The sequence below is a fragment of the Eublepharis macularius genome, chromosome 9 (assembly GCF_028583425.1).
Source record: "Eublepharis macularius isolate TG4126 chromosome 9, MPM_Emac_v1.0, whole genome shotgun sequence".
In the NCBI taxonomy this organism is placed as follows: Eukaryota; Metazoa; Chordata; class Lepidosauria; order Squamata; family Eublepharidae; genus Eublepharis; species Eublepharis macularius.
The window spans coordinates 24,377,592-24,399,325 of NC_072798.1; the positions used below are offsets into that span (position 1 = coordinate 24,377,592).

Consider the following 21,734-nt stretch of genomic DNA (forward strand, 5'->3'; position numbering starts at 1 on the left):
GTCCACTAAGCCTCCTGGTGGTTTGGCACCATCCTCCCAGGAGACCTCTACTGCTGGTCCTGCCGAGGTTGATAGCAAGGTCTGTCTCTGATTCTTTCTATATGCACGGCATGCTCACTCTTCCTTGCAGCACACCCTGGCCGTGACTGAAGTCTGTTCTCCCAAGTGGTCTTTGTCAGTGGCTGTGCTGTCCTGTCTACCCAGATCAAGTGTCACTTCATTTAATCCTCCTAGCACAGTGGTTTTCAAGTTGTATTCTGGGAAACACTGGGTTTGTGGGACAGGGAGTCCTCTGAAACCTGTCAAGTGATCATGGTGGACATGAAAAGCTGAAGGCTGCTCTCCATCTTCTCCTGTTGTACTCAGCTATGGGGAATGGATGTGCTCTCAGCTTGCATAGAACATTGGCAAGGTCCATTAGACCTGTGACCAAGATTATGTGTTCTGCTTATGCACTCACAACATAGCCCTAAACCCTCGGCTGCTGCATGCAGGAGTTCTGTGGCAAATGTTCCTGGATTTCACAGGCAAGCAAGTCCATGTGGAAAAGATTGTCTGAAAGTTTGAAAACCATTGCTCTAGGGCTAAAGAGAATGAAGACCCCTAAAAAAAGTCAAACTGTGATTATCCATATATTTACAATAAATTAACCATTCAAGGCTTATTCAAAGTCTCTCACTCCTTCTACCGGTTCAGTGCTCTCCATAAACATGTTAAATGTTATCTTGCATGTTTGCAGAGGTGGGCATCTTGGACGTTGCATGGGGCGCAGAGGTTTCTTCTTCTTGTTGCCCTCTTAAGAATCCTGACAGTCTAGCCTAGTTTTGTTTTCTTTTAAGAACATTAGATGGTAGTCCTTAGAGAAGATATTTTTATTAAGACTATAGCAGCTCTTTGGGGAGTCTTCTGTTGCACATTGGCAGGCAAGAGTTTTTAAGAAATACTGGCCATCTTGATCTTTTAGAGTAATCCCAGTGAACCTTCATTCAACTCCTCCCCCCAAAATACAGTGTACATTATACATATTAAATTATCCCATTTTAATGATAACAGAGTGGAGTTTATATATAAGACCATTTTGTTGTTAACTGCCTTGAGATAGCTGGATAGACATTTTAAATATATAGCTGTTGTTAGCTGCCTTGAGATAGCTGGATAGACATTTTAAATATATAAATATTTTAAAGGGTTTATGACATTTAAAAAGCTCCTTTCTAACCTTTGTTGGAGGTCTGCAGCTGAAGCACTAACCTGACCAGGGTCTGTTTCGACAGGGTTGGTGGGTCATGCTGTCTCCACTCTGTGCCTAAGCAAAGCAGAGTATTGCAGAACACAGGATTACATGCAGCACAGATTCTTTTGAACTGAGTAAATTGTGCAGATTAACTCAAGAGGTATACACCTGCATTTCGATTTTTTTTTTGCACAAATGTTCTCAATTTTATATATTTTGTTTTGAATACCCTGCAGTGGATTTTTTTCCTTATAGCATTTACAGATAGCAAAAACAAAATCCCCAAGGGCAAGAGTAGTAGCAAGAGGTCAGAGGCTGGATCCAATGAGAAAGGGGAAGGTAGAAAAGCAGGGCAGAGAAGTTCCACCCTCTGAAATCCGGAGCCTTTGACAGCATCTGCCTGCCTGCATTATTTTGATGTATGATATCTGCAGTCATAAAGGCTGGAACAAAACTTGGACTTTCAGGATTCCATGATAGTTCTGAAACAAATGATGCACAACAAACAGGTGATAAACAACTTCCTCATTTTAATCAGAATGAAGGCCCACTTTTACCTGTGCTAGTTGTTGTTGAGCACCTAGGAATGCGTGTGCTCCATCACCTAGGAATAGGGAACAAACCGACTAACCTCACCAAGCCCTAGTAGACCAGGTGTTTCTCAGAGTTTGAATTTTGTATTATTTGCTTTTTATTAGATGCCCCCTGCTGCGGGAGATGGAAATCCAGAATCAGGAACAGGGAACTGGCGAGGAATGCTGAAAACTTCCAAAGCGGAGGAGATATTAGCTGAGGAAAAATCCAAACTGCTGACAGTCCTACCAGCGAGCCCTCAGAAAGGGCATGCTGTAAATTTGCTGGATGTGGTGAGTACCGCAGAGGCACCATTGACTGTGCTCACATCAGTGGCAGCATTTCTTCTCAAGATCACCTGTAGAGAAACTCTCCAAGTTATTTTTCTCAAGATCACCTGTGAGTCCTTGGCAAGGTATTGGCTGTAAAGATTCATATTGCAACAACCTGAAGAAAGAATGTTAATATTTGCTAGGGTTCAGTATTAGTTGACCAGGCTCTAACTGTGTCTCAGATCATAGGTGCTTTCCCCACTTTTCTTTAGTTCAATCTGAACTCAGTTAAAATCAGGTAAAATGCTTATTCATGAAATGTTTTTTTAAAATACGCTGCCTTTCCCTGCTTAGCCTGTTCCTGTTGCACGGAAACTTTCGGCCCGTGAGCAACGCGATTGTGAGGTGATTGAACGCCTGATCAAATCCTACTTCCTAATTGTGAGGAAGAATATCCAAGACAGGTGAGCCACATTAAACTGTTTTAAAGAAAATACCATTACCAGCTTAAAATTTTATCCCTTGCTTTGTCTATTATTAATTCCGACATCTGGGCTTTTTTCTATACAAAATCTAAATGCATGCTAGTCAGTGGCTCGGGACACCCTACTTGTGGCTCTTCTGAGCATCATTCCCCAATGCACCAGTCACCTCATATTCCACAAAAATGTGCAAGGCTATTGGCAAGGTGGTTTTCACCTTGAAACAGTTGCTGTCAGAACTGGAGGATGAGCAGGCTGTAAGCATTCTTGAAGGGGAGGGGGGTCTTGTACCAGGGATGCAAGTAGAGGACCAGCCCTTTCCAACAACCCCCTCCCCTTCTCTGCAGCCTCTGAGCTTTCATCCTAGCACCCAGCCAGTTGCTGGAAGGCAAACAAGTTAGCCACACCACAGCAGCCATCCAGGAAAGGAGCACACTCGCTGTAGCGGGGTGGTCATGGTTTTACTCCCCACTCTCTACCAGGTGCCTTTGCAATCTGTCACCTGACCTGCAAGCCCCTATTCCAGGGATACAGCAAGAAGGCAGAGATGGAAGTGAAGGGCACTACAAGAGCCTGCCTTTAGGATGCACATGGCTCAACCCGAGCAGGGTCCTGCAGTGCAGAGCCGAATGAGCTTACTTCCATCTCTACCTTCTTCCTCTCTCCTCAGAGATGAGAGGTGGGTTGGTGCACAGCAGTCATGTGGCTCTTCTGGTTAGTGGTAATTGTAGATGTGGCTCTCTGCGAACTGCAGTGTGAGTTCCAGTGGTCTAAATACAATTCTACAGCCCTTTGTGAGGTTACAGATGAGGCCGGGAGGGAACTGTGTACCCAGATCAACTCAGAGATAATTGAACCTGGGTCAATTGGCATGGCCAATCTTAATATTACACTGGCTGCTGTTTCACTACATCACCGTGATAATATGTTGCTGGAAAATGACAAGCGTGCTGTGTTGAACAATACTGACCGGTTTATTTATTTTAGGTGATAGTGCTCTGATAATGGTGGAAAGTTTTTAAAAAGTGTATTCAGATATTGGAGAAGATTCTGAGAACTATTACCTTGCAGGTCTGAGAAAGCTTCTGAGGCAAAGAGATGAGCTGCCTTTTTAAGTGACCCATTTTTGATGATGTCAGATGATGCCAGTTTTAAACTTATCTGGTAGTATTTTGTGGACAGAGATCCATAAGATTCTTGGATAGTGCAAATCTCCTGCTCCTCCCCCTTTTGCAATGGGGACAGAGTAAGGAGTGAGCCATGTAATTAAATGAGGAATCTACCCCAAACTGTGATCTGTCCCAAGATTGAAAGGATACATTAGCCATGTACACATCATACACCTATGTGTTTGTGTGTATGTATATAGGCACCATGTACTAATACCCACCTACACTTATTCATCCTATCAGATCAGGAGAAACATGCATACAACCTGTGGACGTAGACTCCATCTACGTGACCAGGAACCACAGTATTCCTGGATGCATGTGCAGAGCCTACACCTGCACTTTGTACATGCATAAGCCGTGGGCTGTCATTAGCCTGTCCTGCTCTCTCTGCTGTATGCATTATATGGGGCTGTTGTACTGTTTATATTCTAAGCTTGGGCTGTGAGAGGAAGGGAGAGTGGAGATTTCTTTGAAGGTTCATGTCTATGAACATGACTTCACTCTTTGTTTATGTTGACAGTTATTGGACTGCAGATTTTTATTTTTTGCAAGAGAAAAGCTCCCAAACACCATGTGCTTGACCGGCTAATCCCAGCTTGTTTTGCAGTGTGCCAAAGGCAGTGATGCATTTTCTGGTTAACCATGTGAAAGACACTCTCCAGAGTGAGTTAGTTGGACAGCTGTACAAGGCCTTATTGCTGGATGATCTTTTGACTGAATCGGAGGACATGGCTCAGCGCAGAAAGGAGGCAGCTGGCATGTTACAGGTATTGCAGATGAGCCCTCTTTGATAAGAAGTTCAGAAAAATGCAAAGGATTCATAGGGTTAGTGTGTCACGGTCCGTCTCTGTAACATGCATTGGTGTAACGAGATGTTCAATCAACACTTTGCGAAGTAAGACAAAGGTTACTGAGTGTAAACAAAATATGAGGTTCAGCTAATGTTGTTACTAACGGGGATTCTGTTTCTTTATTCTAAAATCTGCCGTTCTCCTGTCAGGGACTCTCAGGGATTGCAGTGAAAGTTTAAATGCCATATATAATACACCTTAAAATCAAGGGGACAAAGAACTGGCTGACCAGCATCACTGCCTTCACCGAGTCCTGTTCTCAGTTAAAGGCCTGCTGAAATAGCTCTGCCTTGTATAACTTGAGGAAGCACAACAGAGGTGCCCCCCCCGAACATCAGCTAACTAGCTATACTGTGATGTAAAGTTTCACCTCCCATTAGGGTTTTACTTACAAGGCCCCCAGCCATAGTGTACCATAAGTGCTCTATAACCATAAAGCTTTTGGCAACAGCTTTTTGACTACCCAGAAAAGACCATCATCTGCTGCAGTACAAAAGACCTTTCAATGATGTCATTTGGGGAATGAGATGCATGGGACCATCTGAGCCCCGGTTAATCTCCCCTTTGACAGCCTTCTTTGTTTATTGACTTAGACATTTTTTATGCAGCCCCTCTAGAAACCTGCAAAATAAAAACAAAACATTCAGCATAAAAACAGACCACTGACAGCTTAAGTTTCCAGACTACAATGGTTTTAAAAGATAGCCCGTTAATTATAATTTGTCAATTGACAAATTAGTTTTTTTGTTATCTGATACTGATTCTTTTGTCACTAGCAGAGTATCCCTGTTTGCCTTAGCTGCAAAAAAGATTAGGGCCAAGATTGTTTCCTTAGAAACCTAATTTTCCCATAACTGTCTGGTATTTATTAAGGTCCCATTTTAATTGTATTCTATTTTTATTATCTTAATAACTGTATTTTATGCTTGCAAGATAGATTTCTATTTTTTCTATTTTTAACTTTGTATTGTGACAGCCTTTGGCCATATACAATTAAACCTTAAACCTGAAACCCGTTAATTATAAGACTGGGTGAACAGAAACATTTTGGCCTGTTACCTAAAAGGATTTTCCAGTCATAGGGCTGGGTTTAGCAAATACTAGGAGAAAGTACACAAATAAAATCTATCATGATTGATAGAGGCAGATGGTATCCTTAAAACAGGAAATGTAACTGCATGTCTGTCTGTTTCTTCCCGCAGGCCTTGCAACGAGCCAGTCAGATTATTGCTGAGATTCGGGAGACGCACCTCTGGTGAAAGACTCCCCTGCCTGGGTGAAGGAACTGATGACTTGAACATTGCTAGGCATTACATACTCCTATGTGTACTGCAGTATATATCAGTTTGCTCATGTAAAGACACGGTTTAGTTTGGCTTCCTATGGACGGAAAAGTGTGCTTTACAGCGCAAAACACATCTTACTTAATCCACACGAACACGTTTCCTGACCAGTTTCTTGGTGCAGACACCAAATCTGTTGTCCAGTGATGGGATTGAACTGAACTTAGGCAAAGAACCATGTGAAAAATTCCAGTGCCTGGCTTGTTAAATGAGTTGCCCGCAAATAGGATGAACAGTGTAGTATTGTAATGTAGTTTTTCAGCTGCTTCTGCAATATAGGTTTTTAAACCATGAAGAAAGGTCACATTTTCTTTCTTACAAATAAAACTGCATGCATTCTGAAGCTGAAGCCAGATAAGCGGCACAGTAGAATCACTGCCATGACTGTGTATTGTGTATCCCTGTGTTTCAGAACAGAAATACTTGACTAATGTTCAGACTGCTTTCATGACTTTCCTCCATGAGTTTAGATGATCCTGGAACATTTCACAAGTAAAGATTGTGCTAGCATGTTATGTCAGCTAAGGAACAATGAACTGGCATATTGCTGGTAGGGAGAAGGTTCAAGTGTAAAGTCCCTCATTTCTACCCCTTCCCCTGGGACCAAGACCTCTGGCCTACCCGTTTAATGAGTTCCAGAATAGTAAAAACAAAAGAACAGCCACAGAAGCACTTAGCTGATTGTTGCTGTCATAATTGTGCAAAGAGGAAAAGAATGATAGAATGAAGTTAAAGGCAGCTCTCTACCAGAGGCTAGCTTGAATCTCAACATTTTAGTATGCTGTCAATTTTGGGGGTGGGGGTGAGGGGGCTGAGTTCCTACTCAGCTAACTTCACCATTAACTGTTGCATTTTCATTGCTGGATTATTATGTACCATGAACAGTAATGACAGGTCCCCTGCAGAGTTTATCATTTTATCTTTGTGCTGAAATACAATAAGGGCTGTTCTCCTGCCTAGGAGAAAAAACATGTACTGTCATGTGGCTAGCTTGCCTTGAGCTGTGTAAATTAGGGAGCTGGCCCATGGCCCCTCCACATGTAATGCTGTGGGTAGATAAGCCCTTGTGCTTCAGACATATTGCTCATCCATGCAGCCCTTACAATACATGAAAGATCCCAAAGAAGTGATCTGATATCTCTTTTAAAATATTTTGGGGGGTGAAAAGATTTCTTTTTTGATATTGAAGGAAAAAAAATGTAACTGAAAATGGTGTGATACTAATTTTCTCTTCTCCATTACATTCATATTGAAAGTTGTTTGCACTTAAAAATTTGTGCACCTTCTTAAAAATGCATTGTCAAATGCATTTAAAGGTATCCTCAAAATACACTCAAAAGGCCTATTTAATCATATACGGAAATAAAATCGACTGTTGAAAAGCCTGACTTGTGGGGTTTTGGCAAATCTGGGGGGGGAGGTGAGCTGCATGTACTGAAGGCACATTCCGAGAGGCACACAGTTCCTCCCACTGATGTGGTCCCATTAAATTCAAGGACTCTTTTTAGCCTTCACAAACTATAGGCTTCTACTGCTTTCAACTCTTCTTTCAACAATCCTGCTGTTCCTGACTTCTCCATCTTACCTGCTTCCCCTATGAAATAATTAACACCCTGTGTGTCCAAACCAGTTGTCTGTGCCCACAAGTATTATTTCACCAGCAAACACATTCTTGAAGCATTAAAGTTTATCAACTGTTGAAAAAGTTAGTTTTCATAACCAACCTACATTTAAAAAAAAGTTTTAAGCTTTTAACAAAGATTTTTTTTTTGGAAACCTTACCACTTTTCAAGCAAGTAGAAATGTACATTTTTTTGGCTCCTTGAAAATCTTACCTTGTCTTTAAAGGGGGGTAACAATTATAAGAGTAAATGAGAACTCAGCAGAATCCATCAGGCTGTCAAATTACTATAGGGTGCTTTTAGAACTTCCATAACTGAGTTTGAATATTGATGTAATTTGACTCGTCTGAATGGTTCAAGGGGTTTCTTTATTCTGTTTAAAAGTATAGGTGGTCTGTGCTGCTAAGCTGGCTGTACTCACTCTATCACTGGTTGGAGCAACTGTGGAAAGAAATCAGGAATATCTCAATGCCCATGTGTGTATGTATCCAGATCCGCACTGCATAACTTTGAGTAAGGGGTGTTGAAATTTCATATACTTGATGCTTGATCTTTAGGTTTTAAAGACAACCCAATTTTTATTAGAGTACCCACCTTTCAGGCCGGAGTCAAAAGATTCAAAATACTGCTCAGTGTTCAACCAACTGTTAGCAACTAACGGGCCACCTCTGCTGCTAGTATTACTTGTATAGAGGGAACAGAGCACTCAGTTTTCACAAGGCTGGAATGCTGTGCACATATGATGCACTTTTGGAACAGCAGGGTATGACTACATTTAGAGTGAATTTTCCTTGATGTCCAAGTCTAATCCTGCACATTGCAGTACTGTTCCCCCCTCCCCGTATTTCAAGTTTTCCTGTGTATAGTGCAATTTACAACAAGCACACATTGGCAAGGATATTTAAGAATGTCTAAACATGCAGAACGTTAGACATTTGACAACAGTATCTGATGTATGTATATAGTTAAAATTGTAAATAAAACTGATTGTGTGAAAGAGGCAGAGTTTTACATCATCAATAAACCACCTTTAAAAAGTTACGGATATTTTTAACTTTCAGTTGGGTAGGTAGCTTTTTAAGGGAATACACAACACCTAGATCACAGCACTTCCATTTTTTGTTGTTCTTTTAGTATGTTTAACAAAAGGCATTTTCATACATGACAAACATAACAGGAACTATTTAGAAACCTATTTAGCAAGTGTCCTACTGCCCTTAATTATTCCTTCAATGCATCAGCCATATTTTCCAAGAACTCTCAATATATTTTTAAGAGAGATCAATCAAACATATATAACTCACAATATTTAAGATAAATCCAAACTGTTAAAGCTTACAGAATCAGGTCATTGCTTGTATTAATGTCTTAAGATGTATTTATTACAAACAAATTTCCCTTTCTCTTTATCAACATTTACAACAAATTCTGTTAAGTGGTGACATTTTAATGAATTTTTTTTTAAACATGATTAAATATGAAATACAAAAGATCACCCATCTTACTGACGGAACTTAGACAGTCTCACATGGTGAGAATAGGCAACTCACACCACAAGCGTCCTGCTGTTCCAGAGTCAGTTATGTGATGCGTTGAAATTCAAAAAGGTCAACTTAATTTTCAGGATGTGACGCAACTGCAGCTGTCTTCAATGGGCTAGCATGACTCCTCTTGTAACAACTGAAGCCATTTTATAATATAGTAGTTTCTCTTTCCAATCTTAAGGAGCGACAAGCCATTATTGAGAATATGTTGGCCCACAATAAGAACAGCATCGGGATTAGTTACTTGCATGTGGTTTATACTAACTCCACCACTCGTTATGTCACGATACCTTGAAAGAGAAGTGTACAAATTAGACTTAGTGCTTCTAAAATTCAAAAGAGAGTTAAGAGCAATCAACTCCCATTATGAATACTAAAATAAGCTTCACAGTTACTATTAGAGCATCGAACAGGCTCCAGCCCAGTACAGTTCTGACTAGAAATGCTTTCTAGCCAAACTAGTCTGCTTGCTTACACAGCAGCCCTTACAAGAAGAGTCTTAAAGCTATGGTCATTAATCCAAAAAGGGGTATCTTATTAGTGCTTTAATTGTCCGTTAGTTGCCCCATTTAAAAACAGGTGGTCAGTGGGGACTTGTCTACATATTTACTGTATATACATAAGTCATTGCTACTTTAACCATCTGCTTATCTTTGGTGTTGCAAGTATAAAATGTAACAAAAATGAGGAAGCGTAAAAGCCTATCATCCTAATTGCTGTTTGGGAACCAGGTTTTGGTATGCTGTCCTTAATGTCTATCTCTTTGTAGCCTGACACTTTGTACTTGGTCCAGAAGTAACCCTGCTTTTTATCTAGCTCGGTTATCTGTCTGTTCTGCAAAATTACAGTGCCTTATAGCATAGATTTCATCAGGTGGGTTACAACATACTGATCTGTATTTTAAAAACTAACACTTCCAAACAATACAAAAGTTTCAGCAAACCAAGCTAGGGGACAATATAAGTGAAATGGCTTAGAAAAATAAAAGACAACTTACCCCCTTGCCCCATCTGCCACAGCATTGGCTTTCTGACACAGATCAAGTACTGTTGTTCCAGGTTCATACAGCAATTCAACATAAGGTGCTTCTCTGAAGAGCTCCTGTAATTCCAGATCAGACATAGACTCCAGCGCATCTGTATTGCTATAATAAAGAGCCCTTGTACACCTAGTGGAGAAAAAAAGCATTTTATATTACACCCATGATATGCAGAACTAACTGAGATTACTACTAAGGTATGGGATAATAACCATTCTCTGCTATGATACAGGTGCTCTAATGCATAGTTTTACCTTCTAACTTTTCTTAATGCTAATGTTATTGGTTGTCTTACAGAAGGGAATTTGCTATGTAGGAAGAACATGCAGGCATCTCTTCTAAACAATAGGGCTAGATTACATTCATATTAGTAATATTACTTATAGTCCACCTTTCTAACTGAAATCCAAAGTATATCACACAGTGCAAGTGAAATACAATATAATCAAATGCCAAGACATTCACTGAGCAAAGAATAACAATAAACAACACTTGGGACATTCAGTGAATACACCATACAATGGTGTATGGTAGAAAATTTGAAAACATGAATAAAGCCAAAGCACAGAGATGAAATCTTTCTGAAATAAAGCAAAACTCATTTACATGGCATGTTTCGCAACATGGAAACTTCCAAGTACGTGCATGTCTACATCAGCAGACAGTACCCAATAGTGTAGCATATAGTCCATGTCCCTACCAAGGCATCTCTCTTAGCTATTTCTTATGACACATCCCTATAATTGGGGTAGATATTTCTCCTGAATAATTCAGTTTTGCATAGTTTGCAAAAAGCCATGAGGGTGGGAGCTTTCCTGACCTCCTCAGGCAGGCAGATGGAAGGGAGGCAAAGAAGCCACATGAGTGAGAAGGCAAGAGGAATCCAGTCAGCTTGTGCCGCTACAGCTGCCTCCAGTGCTGGTTGAATGGAGGATGTTCCCCTTGCTCTGCATTGTCACCAGGAAGGTGATTGTGGAGAAGGCAGTGAGAAGGATGCCACAGTGCCCTCGTCAGGAGACAGAGGAACAAAGGAAGTCTTGCTGAGGAAGCCGGTGAGCGTTTCTCTCTGCTGTGACCCGCTTCTAGAGAGCAGAATTCGCTCCTGGAACCGCAAACCAGGATCGAATGAGGCTGTCTCTAGTCCCATTCCATTTATTTTTTTTTTGAAAAATTTTTTATTGGGTTAGAATCCATTATTTTTACATTTACATTCAATTTTCCCCAATTTTTTCATCTCTAACCCCCTCCCTTTCCCCCCCTTTTTGTTGACTTCCAACAGCTTTCCAACCCTTTGTCCCCTTTCCCTTACTTCTATTAGATTCCTCTATCTAAAACAAATATATATTCTCCATTATTCTAAGCAGTACCTCCTTAACTATTTTTAACATTGTATGCCCAAACTGTAAGTCTTTATTTCCATCTTAGATAAACAATTTATCCCATTTTTCAATTTCAAATATTTCTATATATCATAAACCATGTATATCATACATTCATTTATATCAAACAATTTGACTTATTCTCTATATATTACTCATTCTATCTTTTTGTAATAATTCTATATATCTCTCATCACGTAGTCAATCAATTTAACTCATCTGTATCTTCAGACATTCAGTTTGGTACAAAACTTACCAAAAAAAGAAAATATTGTTAGTTAATCAATCCTTATATTTAATCCTTATAGTTAATTATTTTCTATCTATGTTCTGTTTGTTAACCTATATATATCTATATATATGTCAATCTATTAATCTGACTGCTTATTAATTCACATTTATCTCTTCTCCCCCCGGTAAAGTCTCCCCCCTCTGCTTCAGTACTTCAGTAGTTCTCAAACTGCCACAGTTTTCCTCCCACCTCCCATTTCTTCTCCAGGTGTTGTTTCAGCTTCTCCCAGTCTGTGTTGAACTGCCCTGAGTCCAGATCTCTCAGTTTTCTTGTCATCTTATCCATTTCAGCCATATACAGCAATTTGTAAATCCAATCTTCAATAGTTGGCACTTCTTGTACTTTCCATTTTTGCGCATACAAAAGTCTAGCTGCTGCTGTCATATAAAATATCAACGTCCTGTGTTGGGCTGGAATTCCCTCCATTCCCAAGTTCAGTAGCAGGAGTTCTGGGTTCTTATTAATTTGAAATTGTAAAATTTCACTCATTTCTCTTATTATTTCCCCCCAGTACTGCCTGGCTACCTCACACGACCACCACATATGATAGAGGGAGCCCTCATGCTTCTTACATTTCCAGCATTTATTAGAAGTATTCAAATTCCCTAGCGCAATCTTCTTTGGTGTCATGTACCAACGATAGATCATTTTGTAAATGTTCTCTTTGATATTAGTACATGTCGTTGTCTTCATTGTAGTTTTCCACAAGTATTCCCATGCCTCCATTGTTATTTCTTTATTGAAGTTTATAGCCCATTTCACCATTTGTGTTTTAACTGTCTCATCCTCGGTATACCATTTCAGCAGTACTTGGTATACCTTGGATATTCTTTTCTTATCTTCTTTAAGAAGGGTCTGCTCTAGTTCCGAATTCTCTATTCGTATACCTCCCTTTACAGAGTCCGAATTATATAAGTCTCTGATCTGTCTATACTGGAACCAGTCGTAGTTAGGTGATAGTTCCTCTTGCGTCTTTATTCTGAGTTTGGATGCTTCAGTTTTAGTTATTTCTTTATACGTTAAACATTGTTGTTCATTATCAACAGCTCTCGGGTCTATCACCTCATACGGAACCACCCACAAGGGAGTTCCTTCTTGTAGATAAATTCTGTACTTCCTCCAGATTATGTATAGACTTCTCCGTACAAAGTGATGCAGGAACATCGAGTTGACCTTTACTTTGTCATGCCATAAATATGCGTGCCATCCAAATATTTTTTTATATCCCTCTAGGGCTAGTAGTTTCTTGTTCTTTAATGTCATCCATTCTTTCAACCAAACTAGGCAGATTGCATCATGATAAAGTCTCAGATTGGGCAGTTGCATTCCGCCTCTTTCCTTTGCATCTTGTAAAACTTTCACTTTCACTCGAGGCTTCTTGCCTGCCCAAACAAAATCTGATATTTTCCTCTGCCATTTTTCAAATTGTTTAGAGTCTCTGATGATTGGTATTGTCTGTAGCAAAAACATTACTCTTGGTAACACATTCATCTTAACTGCTGCAATCCTGCCCAACCATGACAAATTCAGTCTATTCCATTTAATCAAATCTCTCTCTATCTGAGTCCATAGTTTTTCATAATTGTTTTTGAATAGATCTATGTTCTTTGCAGTTAATTCGACTCCCAAATATTTCACTTTGCTTGTTACTTCACAGTCCGTTGTTTCCGTTAATAATTGTTGTTTCTGCTTAGTCATATTTTTACATAATATCTTTGACTTCTTTTTATTAATATAAAAACCTGCCAAGTCTCCAAACTCCTTGATCTTATCTATCACTCTTGGCATGTTCTCCAATGGGTCCTCTACAATTAACATTATGTCATCCGCAAATGCTCTGACCTTATATGAATAGTCCTTTATTTTTATTCCACGAATTTCCTCATCTTGACGTATTTGTATCATCAGAATCTCCAATACTAGAATGAACAACAATGGAGACAACGGGCAACCTTGTCTTGTTCCTTTACTTATCGTCAATTTCTTGGTCAATTCATCATTCACCACGATTGCTGCAGTCTGGTCTCTGTAAATTTCCTTAATTGCTCTGATGAATCTTTCTCCCAATTGTAGCTTTTCCATAGTGGCAAACATAAAGTCCCAGTTTAAATTGTCAAACGCTTTTTCAGCGTCTACAAAGAAGAAACCAACCTCTTTGTCACAACGCTTGTCATAATATTCAATAGCATTGATCACTGTCCTTAAATTGTCTCTTATTTGTCTGTCTGGCAAAAAGCCTGCTTGTTCCTCCTCTATAACTTCCGAGAGCCACCCCTTCAATCTCTCCGCCAATATCTTCGCAAAAATTTTATAGTCATTATTGAGTAGCGATATAGGTCTATAATTTTTCACGTTAGTTAGGTCTTGGCCCTCTTTTGGGATCAATGATATGTTCGCTTCACTCCAAGTGTCTGGAATCCTTTGATCCCTTAAAACCCCATTCATCACCTCTTTTAGGAATGGTGCCAGTTCATTAGCCATTGTCTTATAAAATTTAGCCGTAAGTCCATCTGGCCCTGGCGCCTTTCCTAGATTTGCAGATTGTATTGCCTTACTTATTTCCTCGTCAGTTACTTCACTGTTCAACTTATTTCTCCAAGCTTCCGAGATTTCTGGAAGTTTGGTTTTCTCCAAATATGACGCTATTGATTCTTTATTTACTTCTTTTTTATTATACAGCTTAGCGTAGAATTTATAAAAGGCTCTACTAATGGTAGTCTGCTCCACATACGTTTTGTTGTCTTCACAAATTTTATTTATTATTTTCTTTTCCCTTTTCTTCTTCAATTGCCATGCCAGGTACTTCCCAGGTTTATTAGCGCCCTCAAACGCTTTTTGATTCAGTCTTTTAAGATTCCACTCCAATTCTTTATTACTCATTGCTGTTAGCTGTTCTTGAAGTATTTTAATTTCCTGGTATACTTTCTTTTTCCCTGGTCTCTTTTTTAGCTGTATTTCTTTGGCTTTTATTTTCTCCTCAATCTCTTGTCTTTTCTCATCTTTCTTCTTTTTTGCTCTACCATTTAAGTCCATTAGTATGCCCCTTATAACCGCCTTGTAAGCATCCCAAACTTTATTGGTTGGTACTTCTTTATTCACGTTGTATTGTATAAAAAACTTTGTCTCTCTTCTCAATATTTCCATATTCTCTCTTTCCTGTAACAAGTCCTCATTTATTCTCCATGCTTTCCTTTTTCTCCTTTTTCCAAATTTCCACATAATTGGGTTGTGATCTGAGCCTACCATCGGCATTATTTCTACCTCCTTAGTCCATAACGCTAAGTCTTTTGAGGCCCAGATCATATCAATTCTTGATAATGTAGAATGCCTTGCAGAATAAAAAGTAAACTGTCTGTTTTTAGGATATTCTCTCCTCCATACATCTTCGAGAGTCTCTTGTTGAATCAACTCAAAAAAAAGCTTTGGTAATAGTCCTCTTTTGTACCGTTGTAGTCTTTTTATCTAGTTCCAAGTCTGTCACTCCATTGAAGTCTCCAGCAAGAATTATCTGGTCATATGCAAAATCGTCTAAATGCTTCCTCAAGTCCTCAAAGAAGCTTTCTTTTGCACCGTTAGGTGCATAAAGTCCGACTACCAACACTCTCTTTAAATTCCAAATACATTCCACTGCTACAAATCTAGCTTCCACATCTCTCATAACAAATTTTGGCTGTAGCTCCTCTTTTATATACAGCACCACTCCTCTTTTTTTCTTGTTAGAGGCCGCTACAAATTCTTTGCCCAGTTTTCCAGATTTTAAATATTTTACATCCTGTTTTCTAATATGGGTCTCTTGCAAACAAACAATGTCACATTTTTGTTTTAGTAGCCAGTGAAAAATGTTTTTCCTCTTATTCGGTGAGTTTAGTCCATTTACATTCCAAGATAATACTTTACACTCCATACTCATAATCTTGTTGGTAAGTCTTTTTCATTGTCCTTAATAAATCGCTCCATCTCTCGCTCAGATCTAATGCGTTTTTTGGCCCCTCCAAACTCAAAGGACACTCCTTCTGGTAACTCCCATCTGTACCTGATTTTCATGTCCTTCAAAATCTGAATTAGCACTTTGTATTTTTTCCGATCTAATAACACTGATCTGGGCAGTTCCTTCATTATAATGATCGTCTTGCCATCAATCTCCAATGGATCTTGAAACTGTTTTGTCACAATCCTCTCTTTCATATTTCGTGTTGTAAACTGCACAATCACATCTCTTGGTAATTTCCTCTGGGTTGCAATTCTCGAATTCACACGGTATGCCACATCTAGGATAGCCACAACTTCCTCCTCCTCCTTCCCCAGGTATTCAGCCAACACCTCAGTCATCTGTTCTTGCGCTGACTTTCCTTCCACTTCTGGCAAGCCACGAAAACGTAGCTGCTTCTCCATATGTTTAGTTTCTGCAACTGACATTCTCCCCTTCACCAATCTCATCTCTGTTTGTTGCGTGTCTGCTAAATTCTCCATCGCGTCTTCTACTGTTTTAACTCTCTGCTGCGTTCCTTGTAATTCACTTCGTATTGTTTCCATACCTTTTTTCACTTCTGACAGCTCCGATTTTACTGTCTGTGTAACCTCTTTAACCTCTTTAATCAGCTCCAATTTCGTGTCCTTAAGTTCTTTAATCATATCTAAAAGTTTTTTGTCCAGGTTTTTATCCAGGTTTTCTATTGCCGATTGCCACTCTTTTTTTGACATCGTGGGGCTTGCTTTAGCTCGCTCCCACGAATCCGCTCTCTTCCTTAACTCCGTGGCGTAAAATTTAACGTTTTTCTGTTTTAAATGTCCCGGTCTTCTTGCAAAAATTAAATTTTAAAGAGTCCAAAATGTCGGGCGTCTTTTCTCTATGGTTTCTCTATAATTTTGTAATCCAAGATGGCCTACTTCCTTTTCCGCTGAAGCCGCGACCCTTCCCCTTTCAAAAATGGCGATTCCCTACTTCCTGCCCTCCAGCAAGGGCCGCTTCTCTCCAGCCGCTCTATTGTTATTACGCACTTCCTGTCTCCCGTCTTCCCACAGCAGATCTCGCGATGGTGTCTTTTTCTCACAGCTCCAAAGCCACAGGTATTCAAAACAATAGTCCGATTTCTTTAATAACTTCTTTAAACTTAGTCTCTTTTCAAATACAATTCCTGCCGAGTCTTCCCCTCCTTTTCGCTAGTCTGTTGCAGTTTAAAAATCTACTTTTTTTCCTCTCTGTTTTTATCAGTCTGTCCCGTATCAGAAGATAATGATCTTTACCTTCTCTTCACTTTTCTCGGGTTGTAATCGCTGTTTCGATTTTAAGTTCTCCTCTCAGCTTCTTCCCCCATTCGAAGCTTGGGTATGTAGGTCTTATGCCAGCCGAATTGGCCCCAAAACTGCCGCAGAGATTGTAGCCGACCCGTCGCAAGGTGGGACCTCAAGGATCGGGGGGAGACTCGTTGTGTAGAGCCCCCCCTCGTCCGAGATCTAGCTCACCCTAGGGTCTTGAGCGTTCTTTGCCTGCTCCCCGCCTGAGAGCAGTCGGCCGCGGGCTATTTTCACCCCACCGGCCGGTTAAAACGGCAGTCCGGTCAGCTCCGCAAATGGAGCTGCGTTAGACCTCCATGAATCCCAAACCGGAAGTCCCTAGTCCCATTCCATTTAGACTTGTGAAATATGGATGGCTCTTTCCTGGGTAAGGAGCTTGGGTTTGGGATGACTGGTTTGCTAACCGCGCCGTGGGACTCCCCTTTGCTGTTCTTTTCTCTTTGGATGATTTTCCCGTTTAGCCCACTTTGACCCACAGTTCGGAAAGAATTTGGCCTCTTCAGCCTCTGTTCCTGGGTGGCTGTTCCAGCGGATGATCTGTCTGAATATTTGTTTGCTGTTCATGCTTGAGAGATACCTTTCCTACGTCCACGGAACTTTCCTGGTGTGCAGTTCTCCCTTTAATTTGGGAGGAAGGAACTCTTTTCGCTTCAGATTCCTGCAAAGGCGGCTGGAGTTCTGAGCTGGGTGCACACGCACCAGTTTGGCTTGGCGCTTCTCCCACCATGGCCTTCACATTTGCTGCCTTCTGCTACATGCTTTCCCTGGTGCTTTGTGCTGCCCTCATCTTCTTCACTAGATGGCATGCGAGTAAATCTTTAAGATCTTTCTCTTTTCCACATGAGACTAAACATGGCATACATAGCATTCCCAGGAGGTGTTTCATCGAGACGCTGACCAGAACTGCTTAGCTTTGGCAAAGTCACTTAAGTGAGCATGTTTCTCTGTTTTACCTCAAGAAGGTTGGTTTTTGCAGTGATTTATGGCTTTAACTTACCTGGCAATTAACTTCTTAATAAAGGGATGTCTATAAATATGTATCATGCATTGCTTGTTAGGATAGGAGCTCATTAAGAGCTTTTCAAATTACATCCCCCCTCAACAATGAGATCTAAAGGACAGGTAATATGTCCAAAGTTATATAATTATATAAAATACCAAAATGTAACTGTAGCATTTTTTAAAGTTCACGGTGCTTATTAGTTATCTTAGTGCCTTTGTTTCATTGGCCGGATACTGGTAGATAGGAGGTTTGATTGTAAACGGCAATCTGCCCAGAACCCTGGATACACATTTTGCCGTGTTGTTTCTTTGCTAAGGAACAAACATTATTCTGAAATGAAACCGCAGATTTCACCATTATGTTGCCTTACATATTATCTGTTGCATTAAATATGTACTCCTATACATTACCTGTGCTTTATGTTGTTCAATGTAAGTCCTAGAACTGATTATGTTCTGTTTCAGCAATTCCTCAACCCCATACTGGATCCTTGCTAATACTGTATCTTTGTAAACGTATATTCTTTTACCCAATGATATTGTTTATGGAAATGTTCTTGAAACTGTATGGAAATGCCTGCCCTTGTCCCTGCCACTAATTGTACTAATCTCACACTATGTAATCCGCCTTGAGTCTCAGTAAGAAAGGCGGAATATAAATGACATAAATCATCATCATCTCATAAGGAGAAAGAGAAAGGACGTCTGTGGGCAGGATCTGCAGAAGGCCCTGTCCAATGAATTGGTGACTGTCTGCATTTCCCTCCCAAGTAAGCTTCTGCATACCTGATCCACATACGGAAACTTGTTTCCACCTGTACAGTATGGTACCTTAAACAGGATAATGACTTAACCAACAATCTCCTTTTACCTCTTAGCAGACTCCAGACCTTCCTTGCCATGAACAAGCTTAGTTACTTCAGCAGCAAGACGCTTCTGGGGTCCCCACTTCTCAGGTTCTTTAGCATGCATTTCCATAATATGATTGATTTCCGGAAGAGGGAGGAAAGTGAAAAGCTTCAGATATCTTAAAAGGAAAAGAGGAACGTTCATTTTGTGGTGGCACTAGACATTATAAATGTAAATATTAATGGTTTTATTTTAAATAACACAACTTCATTAAGCATTACTAATAATAAAAATAAAACATGCAGTTGTATTCTGGCACAAATACTGATTTTAAGTCTTGCTGCACTAGCATTCAGTCTTTAGGATGTAACATTACACCAATACAATGCATGAGAATCAGCCTCGGGTAACGGTTAGTATGTTGAACTATAGTCTAGGAGACTCAAGTTCAAATCCCCATTCTGCCACAGAAGCTTGATGGATGACCTTCAGCCAGTCATGCACACTAAATCTAGCCTACCTCACAGGCTTGTTGTGAGTAAAATGAGAAAGGGGATAGTGTTTTAAACATCTCTGGGACCCCACTGAGGGAAAAAGTGTATACATGAACAATGTATTATTTATAATACCTTTCACAGATCTGGGGTAGCCAGGCATATAAATGAACTACAGAGCATCTGGGGGAATTACTGAACCACTGAAACTGAGAATATGCTATATACAATTTTTGTAATCAAGTTCACAGAGTCAGTGAATTAAACACAATTGCTTTATGATCAGAACACAAGTGCCTCTAAATTTATTGTGGGTATCTGGCTGCTTTGCAATGGAGACATACTGGACCAGATAGACTTGTGTCAATTCCAGCAATGACATTGTTTTGTTCTTAATGTACAGGGTTTTTTTAGAACAACAAATCATATCACACCTTTAAGAGAAGTACTTGCCTTTTTACAATGGAATCTGGCTGTCTGACAAAAAATTGATACAGTTCAAAAGGAGAGGTCTTATTTCTATTAAGCCAAACTGCATTACCAGCAGACTTTCCCAGTTTGCTTCCAGCAGTACTTGTAATAAGAGGTACGGTTATTCCAAACACATCTTCGCCTGTCACCCTGCCAGAGAATAAACAAAAATATATGAAACATTATTATTATTATGCAGTCTACCAATACTATTACTGAGACAATACTAACATTTTGTTTACCGCTCTGAGTGGGGAACTAATTGCCTAGAAGAGCAGTATATAAGCACAGTTATTGTCAAATACTGCATGCTGCCCCAACCTGGATAGCCCAGGTAAGCCTGATCTTGTCAGACGTCAGAAGCTAAGCAGGGTCAGCCTTGGTTAGTAATTGGATGGGAGACCTCCACCGAAAACCAGGGTTGCAAAAGCTGGCAATGGCAAACCACCTCTGTTAGTCTCTTGCCATGAAACCCACCAGGGGTCGCCATAAGTCAACTCTGACTTGGGAGCACTCTCCACCACCACACTGTCTGTTGTTATATGTATGGTCCTACTGGGTATTTTCTTTGTTGATATGCATGTCAGTCTTAGAATTGCTTATGTGCTGTTTCAGTATTTCTTCAACTCTTATGTTGGATTTTGGCTGGTTTTCAAATCTTTGCAAACTTGCATTTATTCATCTCATTACATTATTGAAATGTCTTTGAAACCATTCTAACTCACACAGTATAATTCACCTTGAGTCTCAGTGAGAAAGGGCGACTATGAATATAAATATAAATAAATGGCAATACCTGGAGACCAGCTCGTAGCCAGACATGATGTTACCCATCTGGTCGGCTCCTCCCAGCTGGATGCTGCAGCCATGGTGGCGGTACAGGTGCAGGAAGTCGTAGGCCTGCAGGGCCGGGTAGAGGAACTCGGCCAGGCCCATGCCCTCGGGGCTGTTGAGGCGCGCCTTGCAGCTCTGCCTGCTCAGCAGGGTGCCCATGCGCAGATGCCCCCCCACCGTGCCCAGGAAGCCCACCACGGGCTCGCGCTCCCACCAGTCGGCATTGTCCAGCAGAGTGAACTCGCCCAAGGACGCCCCGCCGCCGTCCCAGAAGAGTTGGCGGTGGTGCTGGAAGAGCCGCCGCAGCCCCTCGCCCAGCCCGCGCGCGTTCTCGCGGGCGCGCTCCTCCGACAGGGGCTCGCGCTCTTTGGTGCGGCCGCTGGGGTCTCCCAGGCGTGCCGTGGCGCCCCCGACCAGGGCGATGACATGGTGGCCGGCGCGCTGGAAGTGCAGCAGGCCCAGGACAGCCAGCAAGTGGCCAACGTGGAGCGAATCGGCCGTCGGGTCGAAGCCGCAGTACACCGTCACCGGCGGGCGGCCCGGCTGGAGGAGGTCGACCAGCTGCTCCTCGGCCGCCTGAGGCGGGAAGATCTCCTGAAAGCGGCCCCGCGCGTGCTGAGCCGCCAGCAGCCCCACGCGGGGGGCCGGCTTCACTTCGGGGTCCGCTGGCTTTTCGTGGAGCGTCCGCCGCCGCCCCTCGGAAGCCGCGAATCGGGTCCAACGAGCGCTAAGGACGGCCAACGGACGCAGAGCGGGCGCCGCCATCTTGGCTACGGAATGTCGCGCGGGCTGGGACCGCAGAGCATGTCGGGTGGGAGGCAGGACTCCGCCTCCTTTCCTTGTCGGCCGGTTCTGCGGCTGCGCTGGAAGCATGTGATTGCGCTGCAATACCCGCGCCTTTTCTCGCGCTGTTCTTCGTCTTGCGAAAGGGTCGGTCGACAGGGAGAGGCAGTGAACAGAGGTTGGCAAGCAGGGAAGGGGCCTCA

At 41.4% G+C, this 21,734-nt stretch overlaps 2 protein-coding genes across 7 annotated transcripts in view; one reads left to right on the plus strand and one right to left on the minus strand.

Annotated features, from left to right (window-relative positions):
• The window catches only part of DNM1L (dynamin 1 like), a 43,982-nt gene extending 35,433 nt beyond the window's left edge, over positions 1–8,549 (plus strand). For 3 of the 6 annotated variants that reach the window (XM_054988243.1, XM_054988239.1, XM_054988240.1), the window contains 5 exons: positions 2–79; positions 1,933–2,100; positions 2,434–2,543; positions 4,341–4,500; positions 5,787–8,549. In XM_054988243.1, coding sequence (XP_054844218.1) covers positions 2–79; positions 1,933–2,100; positions 2,434–2,543; positions 4,341–4,500; positions 5,787–5,843 — 573 coding nt within the window. In that variant the 3' untranslated portion in view covers positions 5,844–8,549. The remainder of the gene's footprint in view (position 1; positions 80–1,932; positions 2,101–2,433; positions 2,544–4,340; positions 4,501–5,786) is intronic. The other 3 variants (XM_054988244.1, XM_054988241.1, XM_054988242.1) reach the window with 1 other exon arrangement.
• A 246-nt stretch (positions 8,550–8,795) lies between these two features.
• Positions 8,796–21,513, minus strand: YARS2 (tyrosyl-tRNA synthetase 2). Its single transcript, XM_054988246.1, has 5 exons — positions 20,711–21,513; positions 19,897–20,064; positions 18,972–19,127; positions 10,091–10,261; positions 8,796–9,383 (listed from the first exon to the last, which is right to left on the minus strand). Exons 1-5 carry the CDS (start codon positions 21,511–21,513, stop codon positions 9,206–9,208), a joined length of 1,476 nt encoding a protein of 491 aa, XP_054844221.1. The 3' UTR covers positions 8,796–9,205.
• Between the last annotated feature and the right edge of the window lie 221 nt (positions 21,514–21,734).

Excerpts from the sequence above, each read along its gene's own strand:
- YARS2 (XM_054988246.1), bottom strand. The coding sequence starts at position 21,513 with ATGGCGGCGCCCGCTCTGCGTCCGTTGGCCGTCCTTAGCGCTCGTTGG. Across the intron at positions 19,128-19,896 it reads CCAGATTCCATTGTAAAAAG|ATATCTGAAGCTTTTCACTT; the intron begins GCAAGTACTTCT and ends TTTCCTTTTAAG. Across the intron at positions 9,384-10,090 it reads GTGGCAGATGGGGCAAGGGG|GTATCGTGACATAACGAGTG; the intron begins GTAAGTTGTCTT and ends TTCTCTTTCAAG.